Genomic DNA, 14,632 nt, shown 5'->3' with positions numbered 1-14,632 from the left:
TAAAAATACCAATTTGGAGCCTAATATTATAAATACTTGCCCATCCTTCATATTCATGATTAGTCCAACCAATTTACATTAAGGCTGAGTCCCTATGAAACCAGCCCAAGGGCCCTTGTGCTTAACCTGAAGCACAGGAGTAAACCTTTCAGGATGGAGGTGTTGCTCTTTTCTGATCCCTTGTCTAGATTAGCATTTACAGATACTATGTGAAATCAAACAAACTAGCTCAGCCTAATTAACACCTTCTAAACTGTGTTTTACAAATTGTCAAACTAGTCCAGTTTATATCGATGAACTCCCCTGGCATGTTGCACGTTTGGCATTCTCTGGAGAACAGCAACCAAACCAGGAACCTGAACTGGAAAACCAAAACAAACTGACATTTTAGGTGAAAAGGAAAACAAGTATTTCATTTTCAAAAGTCGGTATGAAATTGAACTTGTCCTGTCACTATCCCCAATTAAAAAATCCAAATATTTTGTTGAAGCAGAATGTTTGCTGTAGGAAATGTTCCTACTGGAAATCTCAGTAGTCAAAACTATAATTCACTGTGGCGTCCTCTCTCAGCCTCTCTGCCCCACCAGAGTGGGGCAAAGAGACATGAGTGCCAATGAGAATCAAGATAGAAATGTAGCGTGTTAGTCTGGTGTAGCTGAAACAAAATACAGGACTATGTAGCACTTTAAAAACTAACAAGATGGACCCTCTCCCCCCCATCCCTCTTCTGTTCTGAAATGTTATTTGTCCTTTTCATATGTGTTCATTTTTTAAAAATTGTATCCTTTGGTATATACGGTTGTGACTATTTTCTTCCACTATTTGATCTGAGGAAGTGGGTCTGGCCCACGAAAGCTCATCACCTAATAAACCATCTTGTTAGACTTTAAAGTGCTGCATAGTCCTGTAATGAGAATCAAGACTCATTTCGAGGCCCCTCTTTTACACGGATTCATTAACCTGCTGAGAGCAGAGCTGCCCGCACCTGCTCCGAGCCAGGCCCAGGGGAGAGTGGCACTTGCTCTCCTTCCCATGGCACAGCGTTAAGGTGTCAGGTTTTTGGACGGGTAACCATGGAAACCCAGATAGTGCAGACACTGACCCCCTGCCTGTCCTTCCAGACACTGAAGCATCGCCCCGTCTCCGGGCACTGGGGACATGGCATTGCTGCTGGCAGCCAGAGGGGTGCCCGTGTCTCACTGTCTCTGTCTCTCGCAGGCTGCTGGGCAGTGACGGGCCCCGGGTCAGTGCGCGGCCGCCCGGGCGGGTCGGTGACTGTGCGGTGCTGGTATGCGGAGGGCGATGAGGAGAATTCGAAGTTCTGGTGCCGGGGAGGAACTGGGCTAGAAACGTGGCGCTGTTCCGACGGACACTTAGTTGAGACCACAGAGCGGGAGACCGAGGTGACTCGGGGCAGATTCTCCATCCGAGACAATCGCACCCAGCGCGTGTTCACTGTGACCGTGGAGAACCTGACACTGGCCGACGCCGGCACTTACCTCTGCGGGGTAGAGAGGGCTCTGCAGCTTGATCGCAGGCACACGGTGTCAGTCTCCGTCTCCCCAGGTAAATCCCCGCGCTGCCCCCGCCAGTGTCAGGGCTGCCGGGGTCGGGCGCGGCCGGCGCTGCCTTGGGGCGGCAGGAGGGTGAAGGGCAGATCTGCTGTGACCCAGACCCCACAGCCCCCCCGCACAGGGGCTGGGCCCAGAGCTGTGGGGGCTCAGAGGGAGGGCGCTGCCCCCTACGGTACTCCAGCCATCGAGCCCCCCCGCTGCGCCCACAGCACCTTTGCTCAGCACCGCCCAGTCCCTGCCAGCCCCACAGCGCCCCCTTGGGACAACGGCCGGTCACTCCCACTACTGAGGTTCCTGGGCTCAGCCCCCGCCAGTCACTGGCCGAGCCGAGACAAGATGCGGGCGTTTCCCCAGGGGGCAGAACTGGGGAGGGGCACAGCCCTGATGCATAAGGCAGGAGAAAGGATGCGAGAGAAAGAGGGAAGGGGAGGCGCAGGGTAGATAGAACAGGAGGAGAGGTGGCAGCTCCTCCATACCCATCCCCCCTTTACTGTACCCAGGTATCCCAAATATTTAGCGAGTGGGGATGGAGGAAGGGTGCAGCCAAGAGCAGCAGAGACCTCAGTTTAAGTTTCATCACGAAGAAATGTTTTGCCGCTTCCCGACAGAGAAAACAGAAACCTGCCCTGAGTAACCAGAACAGAGATCAAGAGACTCTTTTGTTTTTAAAATGATTTTAGACTTTCAAAGAGCTTTGGGGGGGGGGGGGGTATATTTATAAATTGCAAATTATGAACAAATGTAAGGAAAGTTGTTTACATTTCTAAACTGTTATTCATTCTCATATTTAAGCTTTGACTAAGGTTTGTTTGTTTTTTCCAGCTGAGATCTCCTTTGGCCTGGGCTTTGATAACTTCTGTATTTTAGCGATGTTTAGTTCCATCCTCTCCTTCCATGTTTCAGCAATCCCACCTTAGCTAAATTTATTACAGTTACAAAGTGTAAATGGGATTGTTCTTGTACCTACTGCAACCATCACAATACATTGTTTACTGGCTCATTTGTTAGGAAGCCCCCATTTCCTTCAGAATGACTGTAAGGCCTCCTGTGTTGTGTGTGGTGACAAATCACATAGTGTAGGGCTGGTCAATAAGCAGATTGCAGGACAAAGACAGGACAGGACATTGGCACTTAGGTTCAGCCATCGTTATAAAGTTGCGGGGGTAAAAGTGCCACTGTACCAGTTCTTTTTATTCTTTGAGATTGGGAAAGGGCTGTGTTAGTATTCTTTCCTCCATAACATGTATGTAAGTGTGTGTGTGTGTGTGTGTGTGTGTGTGTGTGTGTGTGTGTGTGTGTGTTGGGTTAGTAACTGATAGGTGCAATGGTGGCACACATATGAACAAGCACACATGGCCTCAATCTTGAGGCACAAGACAAAACTTAGTCCGCTCATGGATGGAAAATCTTAGAAGGAACACTGGGCCAGCTGCCCCCCTTTGCTCCGGCTGGAGCCAGGGCACGGTGAGGCTCACCATGCTGGGGCACCCTTGGTGGGTAGAACGCTGCTGTGAACAGGGCAGGATGCTTGATGGTGGAGAGCTTCCCCCCTTTGCTCCGTGGGGGCACTGGTAGATAATGTGCAGTCACAGGTGAGGCTTGGTGAATAGAGGACAAAATGTATCATTATAAATACTTGATTTTAGATGTATCTAGTATAAATAAAAAACAGACGGTTTATTCTACAACACTGTCTTGGGGTAGATCTTGGGTTGCAGGTAAACTCAAAAAGTGATCTTGGCATGAAAAAGGTTGGTGAGCACTGCACTAGACTATGAAATGAATTGAGTGAGTGTTGCTGGTGCAGCTGATAGTGGAGCCTACAAACACCTGCCCCGTTTAACACACACCTGACAAGTAGAGATGTTAAAATGTGTTTAATTAAGTGACGGTGTAACAGCTGAGAATTTCAACGATTACAGGCAGGGCAACAGTTGGCTCCCCAGGGCCCAGCGCCTACAGGGAGCCGATATTAAGCTAGCTCCCTGCATGTACTGGGAGCCTGCATGTAACTGTCCACATGGTTACACTTTCATATTCCTACTAATAAGATGCACATTTGTCATTTGCTACTGTCAGCCACACATGCATGCACGGCCTGCCCACAATTGGAGTCAAGATAAAGCTCTCACAGTTCAAGAGCAGGGACAAGACACCCTACTAAGTGCTACAGATGGCTGGGTACAAATGCCCTGAAGCTAACATAGTCCAGGGAGTTTTTAACAGAGCTACATGCACTGGAAGGCCTCATTGTCTTCATATGTGCTCCAGTTATCTGAGGCAGGTTTCTGTTTTATCGGCATGAAAGTGGCAAAAACTTACGGGTGAATGTTCTGAGAAAGCAGAACTTTCGGGTGAATGTTCTGAGCTTCATGAACAATCAGATTGTGCCAAACATGGGAGGCTGGGTGGATTTGTAACGTGGGCTGGCTCTGTCGATATCTACAGATGTTTCTCCCAGAAGCCCAATTACAGATGTTCCACCCCAAAGCCCAACTATAGAGACACCACAAATAACAAAGCAGCCAGATTCACCTTCTCCAACAACGACTGAATCTACTTTTTCCGCTAGCGCAGACACCACCCCTACACGGTGAGTGGCACCGCCCCCGCCCCTTGTCTGTCTGGCCACTTCTCCCAGTGCACAGGCAGGATCCAAAGAGGAGTGACATCCTGGGTGATAACGTCCCATAGAAAAAGGAACGTTGCTTTTCTCAGCAAGAACCTGGAGGTGAATATGTAGGGAAATGGCCACTCTAGATGCAGAGTAGCTCTGGCCGGGGGCTGTCTGGGTCCTGTCGCATGAGACTGTAGAACAGCAGGAATGAATCCCATACGGAGATGCTGGGATTCCATATCAGGGCAGGGAGGGGAGCTGGGCTGGGTGTTGCATTTCTGTAGTGAAATTCTGGGCACGTCTTCAGCCTGAGAGCCACCGCAGAATGTTTTATTGGAGGCGTCTGGTGAAATCTACAGAAGTTCAGTGTTTTTATTGTATTTCCGCTGCACAGATTCACCATCCTTATCCTGCTCTTGGGCTTATCGAAGGGCCTCGTTTTCCTGGGCATAGTCTGTGCTGCCACCTGGGGGAGCGTGCGGGACCGGAAAAGCTGCAGGGAGATGGTGTCCAGACGGACACGGTGAGAATATGCTACACCCACACTGTGGGGTGACACTCCATTGGGGTGCTCAATCCTAGCTGTACTGTGACATAAGTAATGTGCCGTGAATTGTTCAATTGCCGGAATGGGAGGCAGTGGGGGGAGGGGATCATGACATATAGGCTACGTCTAGACAGGCCCCTTCTTCGGAAGAGGCGTGCTAATTTCTAACTTTGGAATAGGGAAATCCGTGGGGGATTTAAATATCCCCTGCGGGATTTAAATAAACATGGCCTCCGCTTTTTTTCCGGCTTGGGGAAAAGCCGGAAAAGAGCGTCCATACTGGCGCGATCCTCCGGAATAAAGCCCTTTTCCGGAGGATCTCTTATTCCTACTTCAAGAGATCCTCCGGAAAAGGGCTTTATTCTGGAGGATCGCGTCAGTCTGGACGCTCTTTTCCGGCTTTTCCCCATACCGGAAAAAAAGCGGAGGCCATGTTTATTTAAATCCCGCGGGGGATATTTAAATTCCCCGCGGATTTCCCTATTCCAAAGTTAGAAATTAGCACGCCTCTTCCGAAGAAGGGGCCAGTGTAGACACAGCCATAGTGACAGACCAATTTACAATGTCCCTTCCATTCTCCCTCCTGCTTCAGAGATGGAGGAAACAGTCAGATCCACTGGTGCGGAGTATTTCCAGTGGTACATCAGACTAGGCATGGACAGGAGAGATGTAAGGGGTGCTGTAGTACCCCAGGTTTTGGACGTACCCAGCCTGCACTCTCATTCTCCAGTGTCTTGGCCTCCCACGGTCCTGCTAGCCAGTAGGCCCAGATGTGAGCTCCCAGCCACCTGACCCATGTGCAGGATGCCAATTGCTGGGCACAAGGGCCTATCTGATGGGCCCACTTGGCTCCTGGCAGCCAGCCTCAGCACTAGGAGGCAGTACTGGATGCTTACAGCAGCAGGGGAGGGTGCCGCTCTGTTCCCCAGCTCAAAAACTCGTTCAGCATCATTTTACAACAGCACAACCAAGCTGCCAGGTTCATGGCGGGAAGTGGAGCCAACAATCCACCCCTTCCCCATCGTATAGCTCCTATGAGCATATCTACACTGCAGGGCAAAACTCAAATTAAGCTACACAACTGCAGCTGTGTCAATTGCTTAGCTGAAGTCGAAACACCTTAATTCGGCTTTTGGTGCTGTCTACACAGCAGGAAGTTGAAGGAAGAGCGCTCTTCCTTCGACTTCTCTTACTCTTCGTGAATTGATGGTTACAGGAGTTGGAATAAGAAATTCTCCAGCTTGAATTAATTTCAAAATAATGGCTTGCTGTGGAGGTGAGCTCTTTGTTATTTCGAAATAACGTCAGTTATTCTACAATAACTCTGCTGTGTAGACTTACCCTATGTGTCCTGTGGGCTACTGAGTCTGCTTCCTCTCCTGCCTGGCTGCCTCACTTGTGCCCCCTTGTGGCCCTCTGCTGTACTAGTCTGGCCACATTTTGACAAACCCTTATACATAACTGGGATGAGTTTGAGTGGAAAGAAGGAGCCATCGCTGCTCAATATTCCTGATCAGGGAGGGATTCCTAGAACCAGACTCACTCCCTAATGGGAGTGAGCAAAATGTTACTGGCCTCAAGTCTTTCTCATTCTGTCCTGGGGGGCTTCTGTGGGTTTTGTTGCAGCTCATGAACTGCCTCTTTGCAAGCAGAACCAGACGTAGCAGGAGAAGGCTGGTTTCCAGCTTTGGGCAAAGCATTCTATGCAAAGAATCTCGTTTTCTTCTCCTCTCAAGTGAAGCTATTTCCCCGAGAGCACGGAGTCTGCTGAAGGTGTCCATCTCTGTGTTTCCCAGACCAGACTAACTAGGTTTGTATCACTTGAGGATCAAAGAGAAAAGCCCCCAGGAAGAACAGTTTGGCCAGCGAGACAAAAGTTCTTTTGCGAAAAACAAGTGAAAAAGCTCTTGTCATACGAGCAAAGGATTGGAGAGCCTAGGGCCAAATCCATGCCTGATGAAGCAAACGTAACTCCACCAAGACTACCTCTGTACTACCACGTTTTGTCGACAAAGTGCCTTCTGGCAACATCACTGTGACAGTGTCAGGAAAAACGCCCATTTTCAGTGACAACTTCCACCCTGTGGGAGAGTTTTCTCGTCCCTCAATCATGGACAAAGAGCTAGAGTGGATCCTGCTGTTTGGTTTATTGCCACAATTGGCTTCCACCAGTATCCCACAATGCCTGCCCTGCTTGCTGTGCTCAGAGTTTGGAGGTCTGCTGCCCAGCAGGTGAGCTCCCTTCACCTTTCAAAGCTCCTGGATGTATCCAGCAGCTGAGTGAGCTGCTCATTGGACTGCTCCTGTTCTGCCCTGCACTAGAAACACAGCGGCTGGCAGACTGGTGCTGCAGGGGGAGGGACGCGGGCTGCTGTGCTGCATTGACATTCCTCAGCTAGGAGAGCTCAGGGCTACTCCTGAGTCTGCTGCCATGAAATAAGGAGGACATGGGAGAAGTCGGAGGGAATCCCAAGATGTGCAGAGATCAGCTCTGCCGTCCCATTGCACTGAACCAAGTGCTGTACATTTTGTCAACAGAACTTGGCAGCGTAGATGTAGACTCAGCGAGTGACCCAAACTACAGGGTCAGAGCCAATAGTGACAAAGGCTGCCCTGAATCAACTGGACTCTACATAGTCATAGGCCTTGTCTAGCCTCCCATGACCTCACTGTCAAGCTACTTCATCTAGGCAAATAGAATGCCGCGGCGATGGGCGCACACTCAAAGATTGATTTATCGTGTTTTCAGCAGACGTGAGAATTTGATGGTCCAGTGAATCGATCACTGCAGCTTTGATCCCTTGTGTAGCGGAGACCGGGCCATAGAGACATATGGTCAAGTGAGGGAATTGCCACCTGGTGTTATACAGAGGAATCTTCTCTCTCCCTTAATCCCAACTGTCCCAGACCTCTTAATCTTGCAAAGCCATGTCATTTCTCAGGGTTCAGGGGAGGTGGGGCTGACTAAGAGCTGGGATTTGTGCCTCAAGGTCAGGATGATGCTAAATGGAGTCACATTTTCTCCTAAACTGAAGACATTTAGGAAAGAAAACAGGCCCAACTGCAGAGACAGATTTCCACACAGATTGGCTGTGTTGCCCGTTTGCTTCCCCCACCCCACAACTTCTCTGGCACAAGGCACAGTTCCCACAGACACCGACTGGGTGAATGGTGGAACAGCGGACACACAGATCTTTGTAGAATATTATTTCCAACCCCTTCCTCGATTTGGGGAGGCATCTAGGTTTATGTGTGTTTGGACAAGTTTGGTGGTTTTTTTCTTTATCGCAAATGCACCTGGATAGAATATTGTATGTTTAGATAAGTACATACAATATTTTATCATTAATTACTGGAACATTACAGTGACCAAAATTGGCACACACTGAATTATAGTCCATGTCTGACTGTTCTGAGCAAGGACAGGAACAAAGTTTGAATTGACTGTAGCTTTGTAAATATGTAAAAGATGCAGCTACTAGAAAAGTGTTAGTAGGCTAGTAAGCAATGTGTGGTTTCTTCCAGAATGGGAAAAGATTGTGGTCTAGACAAGAACTGGCTACAAACATTAGTGTGTGGTCTGATCTGTTAACCAACAGTATTTAGTGTCAGAGTGTATATCGGCTCATTCATGATTTCGCACAGGAGATGTGTGGTATATCCTACACCTGTCCACTCTCTTGATTTAAGCCAATAAAGCAATGTCAGTGATGTATTTGAAGCCAAATTGAGTTCTTGTGGGAACCAAGTGTGTAAGGACTAGGACAGGGGTCAGCAACCTTTTTAACCACAAAATCACTTTTTCAATTGAAGTGTAATATGAAATATACCTCAACTACAAATACCCTGGCCTCAATTCCTTTCGACCCCTTCTTTGAGGCCCTGTCCTGTCCTCTCCGACAGGTTCAGGGCTGGGACAGGGGTTCAGGAAGCAGAATCTGGATGGGCACCACTTAACTGAGACAGATTCTGGGTGGTGGAGCAGGCGTACTCCTGCCCTATCCCTGAACCACTCCTGAAAGCAGCTGGCATGTACAGCAGTGGCTCCAAGGCACCATGTGCTGCCCCTCGTGTAGAGGCACTGAGCCCACAGCTTCTACTGACTACGGTTCTCCCTTATTGATCAATGGGAGCTGCAGGAGTGGTGTCTGCAGCCAAGAACAGCATGTGGACACCCCCTGCTCTTCTTCTCTCAATGGTTGCAGGGACATGCCAGCCACTTCCAGGAGCAGCAGTTACCACTGGGGTAATTTCTCCAGCCATGGCAGGTTCACATGTTAGAATTCAATCCTCAAAGAATTCAGTGTAAGTGTAAGAGAGAAGTGAAGATGATGAAATGCACAGACCAGTCAAACACCAAAACTAACCCACTTTGCAAGCAGTGAAAGAAATAACAAGAACCCACCACGTGTGTGTTGGGTCGGGAGATGAGAGGGAAAGACAGTGAGTGTTTGTGAGAATGACAGACACACACACAGTGTGTGAGAGTGACAGAGATTTGCACTGCCAAGCTCCCTCCATCCCCTTCTCTCTGTGTGGAGTTGGGTATGAAGTGGGAGAGGGGCACCTTGATATCAGCGCCCCCCTCTTCTCCCTCCCCTGCACAGCAAGCAGGAGGCTCCTGAGGGTACAGGTCCAGGCAGAGGGCAGGAGCAACATGACAGTGGGAAGAGGGGCAACTGAGGTGCTAGCGCTTGATAGCTTCCCGGCCAAACCAGTCAGGATCCCCTGTCAGAGGCTCCAAGACCTCTCGGTAGATCCTGGTTGGTGAGCACTGGTTTGGGAGCAGGGACAGGCAATAGGTGGCCCATGGGCTGGAGACAGTTCACCGCTGGCAGGTCACCAGATGCTTTCGTTATCTGAGCATCTGAGGACAAGCAGGTAAATGAAGTGTCTGGCGGCCTGCCAGGCATAACCCTGCAGAGCTGTGTCCAGTCCCTGGGCCACTTATCGCTCACCCCTGTCTTGGAGGCTACTGAGTGGGGAAGATCTCAAAAGCCGCCCCAGCAGCTCCTTGCTCCCTTTCTGCTCCATTTCCCCCTCTGGTTGGTCAAGTGTGTGGAAGGGGCAGTGGGAGAACAGAGCCAAACGCCCTGAGACACCCGGCAGGGAACATGAAATGTTTGGGTTTCTGAAAAGCTGAAGGATCCACTGAATCCAGCAGGAAACGTGTGACTGGCCCATTGACTTTGGAGGCATTTTAAAGAAAAGAGCCAAAAGCTGTCGTGAGAAAGGAGTGATGGTGAGGGTGACGCAGCTGCCCTTCCCTGGGATGATTTCTGCTCCTCCTACCCAAGGAGTTCATGGTTTTCCCTTCATGCCTGTTCCTTTATCTGAGCCATTTCGCCCCTTAGCTAAACTCACGGTCACTTCCATCCTCTCACACACAGCAGTAGGAAGGAAAGAGCCTAAGCTGGGGTGAGCGAGTGATATATTCCTGTCTCCATACTTGGAGTTTTCCTATTTTTCCTTCCCCCTTCTTGTAGATTCCATATTTGCCCTTGTGCCCTCTAGGCTTTCCTCCCTGATCTCATCCCCACCCTGTGCACTTCCAGGGGCCTGTAGTCCCAGCCACACATTAACCCCACACTGCGTGAGGATGCTGGAGGGAGGAGAGGGGGGGAATATGCCCCACCTCCCCACTTGGCACACAGAAACGCCACTCTCCTTTAAACTCAGCCCCCTTTATATCTCCATGCTAAGCCCCCTGCCTACACCGCTCACACCAGATCCACTCGGTTGCTTGCAGCATTACCAGCTCTCGTAATTTCAGTGTGAATCTGACAATGATCGGTGCTTTGTTTAAAGCCCCAACTGCTTGATGATCAGGATTAGGGGAGGATCTGAGTTTGCCTTTTTAAAAGTTTCCAGGCACCTGTCAGTGGAGAAAAGTTTGAAAAGACGAGCCAAGTGCACTCGTCAACTGAAGATTTAAAAAGGCATCTTTAAACGATCAAACACTCTTGACTTTTTATAGTTACACTCATGGTTGCTGCAGACCTACATGGATGCTTGTGGGGGGACAACCGCAGGGCTGCCCTATGCCATAATAAGGGATGGAGACACCCCGACAGATGAAGGCTCAGTGGATATGTTTATACCAGAGGTTATCAACCAATTTACCTCTGTGGGCTGCACATGCAGCTCTCTGCGAGTGATGTGGGCCACATGCACCCACTAGGTAAGTTACCTGTATGTCATGGATTGGGCCACAAGCAACCAGCAGACTGAGAACCACGTTTACACTGGAAATAAAAACATGGACTGGCTCTGCCAGGGAGAAAGTCGTTTGCAGAGGAAACCGGGAACTTTGGATGGTCCCTGTTTCGATTTGGACACTTCACAGGGAGAAGGATACGGGCGCTGTGAGGATTGCTGGTAGAGGTGGAACCAGGAGGATCTGGTTGGAATGGGCTGGGGGAGGGGCCATCACATGGTCTTGGGCAGAACTGAGAAGAGGAGAGAAGCCCAACACCACAACAGCGGCACGGTGGGACTAGGGGAGGCGGGTGGGGATTGCGGAGGAGGAGCAGAGTTACCAATGGTGTGGCCATCAGACCAGCCACCAACTGGAGGTGCAGGGGAGGTGCAAACAGTCCCAAGGCCACAGTGGATCAGGCAGCAGCTACCAGGGAGACGTGGCCTAAGCTAAGACTCGGGAGTGGAGTCAATGTGCTCTCAGCAGGCAAAGCGGCCTACGATAGGCAGAGTCTTCAGGCTCTAGACTGAGCCCAGAGCCAGGAGGGTCTCCAAGGGAGCTGGGCTAGGAGAGAAAGCCCAGCTTTGAAGAGAAAAGGACTCTGCTCTGGGGGACAGGTCTCTGCTGCGGAATGTGCTTAAATTCATACCAAAGGCCCAGAGAAGAGATCCCAGGGAACAAACTTAAGTGAGCGTTGAGGGAGCAGAACACCTAGTGTAGACACAATTTGCACTTCTGCACCAGATCTACACTAGGGGGCTACGTCTACACTGGCCCCTTTTTCGGAAGGGGCATGTAAATTTCACTAGTCGTCGTAGGGAAATCCGCGGGGGATTTAAATATCCCCCGCGGCATTTAAATAAAAATGTCCGCCGCTTTTTTCCGGCTTTTAAAAAAGCCGGAAAAGAGCGTCTAGACTGGCCCCGATCCTCCGGAAAAAGTGCCCTTTTCCGGAGGGTCTTATTCCTACTTCAAAGGGCACTTTTCCGGCTTTTTTAAAAGCCGGAAAAAAGCGGCGGACATTTTTATTTAAATGCCGCGGGGGATATTTAAATCCCCCGCGGATTTCCCTACGACGACTGGTGAAATTTACATGCCCCTTCCGGAAAAGGGGCCAGTGTAGACGTAGCCGGAGTGTGTGTGATGCCATCTCTTGTGATTGTATCACAACTGTCATGATATTTGGTGCTTGTCTTTAAGCCTCAGCTCCTGGAGCCATGTGATTGCTAGAGAATCAATGCTTTGCTCTAAAATAAGGTGACCAGAATTTGAAAATGTGTGAGGAGGACACTGAGTTGACACAAAAAACATAATTGTATGTGTATATAAATAATCATATAAATAAATTATCACGATATTAGTTGTCTTATAAGACAAACAGACTTAACAAAAACAATCATATAACATTAAAAACATCAATATTTGTCTCTCTTTTAAGAAATTAAATATCTCTATCAATTTGTTATCAATTTCGCATTCAGTCCATTCATTGTCTTTTATTATATTGTTAATTCTTCGTACTTCATCGAATAATAAATTGTCATATATTGTGATGCTAAATTTTTCTTTAACGAATAAAATTCTTTCAAGGATTTTATTCCATTGAATTTCTTCATTCAGCAGAAACCAATCAAACATTTATACTGGTTCATCATGCTTAGTCCAATTTTCTAGATATTCAAGAGCATTTTTATAAAAGCTCATTGCCTCCCTCATATATTCTTTCTTCATTCCCAGATTGCTCTCTTGTAATTCGTTTAAATTATTAATTACAACCAATGGAAGGAAGTTGGACTCAAGACGTGATTGAAGTTGCTCCTTTAATTGTTTAATATGCAATTCCACTTCTGTAGAAGTTATATGCTCTTTTTCAATACTTTTTATTACTGACTGGAACAAAGTTGCTTGATTGTGAACAAAATACAGAGTTTCTTCAGCAGATTCATTCTTAAAAAAGCTTTTCAAGATCAGTAGATATTATTCAAAACTTAGAAAATATTATTTTAAAGGCTTGAAAAAATGCAGCACTTGTTCAATCGCTGGCATTAAAGCTAACCATCTTGTTTTCGAAAGTCCCAACAGTTTTTTATATTCAACTGAGGCTTCTTTGCAAAAAGTCTTTAATGATGTAACTCTTATAGTGAATCGTTCAAAATGTAAATAAATTTGAGGTATCACAACTTTAACATCGATGGACATTAAGCTTGATGCTGTATTGATGGCATTAGGTACAATATGGGCATTGCAACCGATTCCAATAATCATTTTCCCATGTAAATACATCACTTTCTTATGAACATTATTATTGCCTTGCGATTTACACCACCAAAATTAGTATTTGTGTTATCGGCACACATCGCAATAACTTTATCATTCAAATTATGATTATCCACTACTTTTTTTATATGATTGGATATTATTTCAGATGTCTCACCATCAATTGCTTCCAAATTCAAAACTTTGATTTGAATACCCTTTTCAAAACTGAAGTAACGAACTAACATCGGATACAACTTTGCATTTTTGTAGTTTAAACATCTGAAAGAAGTGTAACTAATTTAGCGTCATCTAAAGCTTTCTTCAAATTCTCTTGTGCGTAAGTTTGAAAAACGTTGCGAATAATAGCCTCTCCTTTAATTCTGGCACAATAGAATTTTTTATTATAAAGTACTCTATTCAGTTTTGATATACAGTCCATGCTCCGAAAACTTTGATTGTGCATCACAGTGTGGTACGCAGTCAGACCTTCGTCAGCGGCTAAATTCTTTTTGTCTTCTCCAAATGATGTACTTCCTAAGAAGTCTGTAACTTTCTGGGACATTGATGTCTATGTTAAAGAATGTTGATGTTTGTTTGATGAAACATGCTTCGTTATGCTGGATTGGCCACCTCCTGCCACACTGAATTCCACCGAACAGACAGTACACTTCACTAATGAATCATCTCTTGTTTCATCCACAATTCTGATGAAAGGAAATTCCTTTTTTAAATTCTCGTTGAAATGGCATTTTCCTTTCTTCGACATTTTTAGGGTTAATTGTGTCAACTAAAAAATCACATTGACATTATCTTAAAATGACTCAAAATAAACAATAAAATTCCATAAATACCCTCTAAATGTACTTTTACTGTATATTTAGCCTTTTAACGGGTTCAGTTGCGGTATAATGATACTTTAAAAAACAGCAGGATATATTTTTTTGGCAAAGTAGGTCAAGAAGGACAATTTTTTTCCAAGGAGGACAAAAGAAGGACATAATTATTGGGGAGGACACGCCCCACAAAAGGGGGGCTCAAAGGAGGATGTCTGGTCACCTTATCTAAAAGGAACATACAGTTGTGGAGAGAAGTTTGAAAACATCACCAAGTTTAAAGGTCCTAAACCAGAAGATGAAGAAAAAGATCCGCACGTGACTTTTGAATGCTTGACATTGGCAATACGAGGTTTGCACCAATTCAGCTCTAATCTCTGTAGCTGTGCCAGCTGCTAAACCTCAGTGTAGAGTCAGACAAAGTCTAAGCATGGCAGTCAATAAACACATGATGAGAAGTGTGGCCCAGCTGTTCCCTAATCCTGTGTGATAGCGACATTTCCTTTAACCATGCTTCTCCTTTTTAAAAGTAGCAATCACCAATCATCAGAGAGTGTTAACTGAGCAGCTTCTTTCTGCAATGAACACCCAGCTTTGCAAAGG

General features: G+C 47.1%; 1 protein-coding gene across 1 annotated transcript; it reads left to right on the top strand.

The window, feature by feature from the left end:
- The first annotated feature begins 800 nt into the window (after nucleotides 1–800).
- LOC142819113 (CMRF35-like molecule 8) lies at nucleotides 801–9,558 on the top strand. Its single transcript, XM_089771916.1, has 4 exons — nucleotides 801–1,566; nucleotides 4,023–4,167; nucleotides 4,586–4,714; nucleotides 6,365–9,558. Exons 1-4 carry the CDS (start codon nucleotides 1,074–1,076, stop codon nucleotides 6,369–6,371), a joined length of 774 nt encoding a protein of 257 aa, XP_089628042.1. The 5' UTR covers nucleotides 801–1,073; the 3' UTR covers nucleotides 6,372–9,558.
- Nucleotides 9,559–14,632: the final 5,074 nt, after the last annotated feature.

Source organism: Pelodiscus sinensis, chromosome 20 (assembly GCF_052426305.1).
Source record: "Pelodiscus sinensis isolate ZL-2025 chromosome 20, ASM5242630v1, whole genome shotgun sequence".
NCBI lineage: Eukaryota > Metazoa > Chordata > Testudines > Trionychidae > Pelodiscus > Pelodiscus sinensis.
This window is presented reverse-complemented; position numbering and strand designations above follow the sequence as displayed.

Excerpts from the sequence above, each read along its gene's own strand:
- LOC142819113 (XM_089771916.1), top strand. The coding sequence starts at position 1,074 with ATGGAAACCCAGATAGTGCAGACACTGACCCCCTGCCTGTCCTTCCAG. Across the intron at positions 1,567-4,022 it reads GTCAGTCTCCGTCTCCCCAG|ATGTTTCTCCCAGAAGCCCA; the intron begins GTAAATCCCCGC and ends CGATATCTACAG. Across the intron at positions 4,168-4,585 it reads GCAGACACCACCCCTACACG|ATTCACCATCCTTATCCTGC; the intron begins GTGAGTGGCACC and ends TCCGCTGCACAG.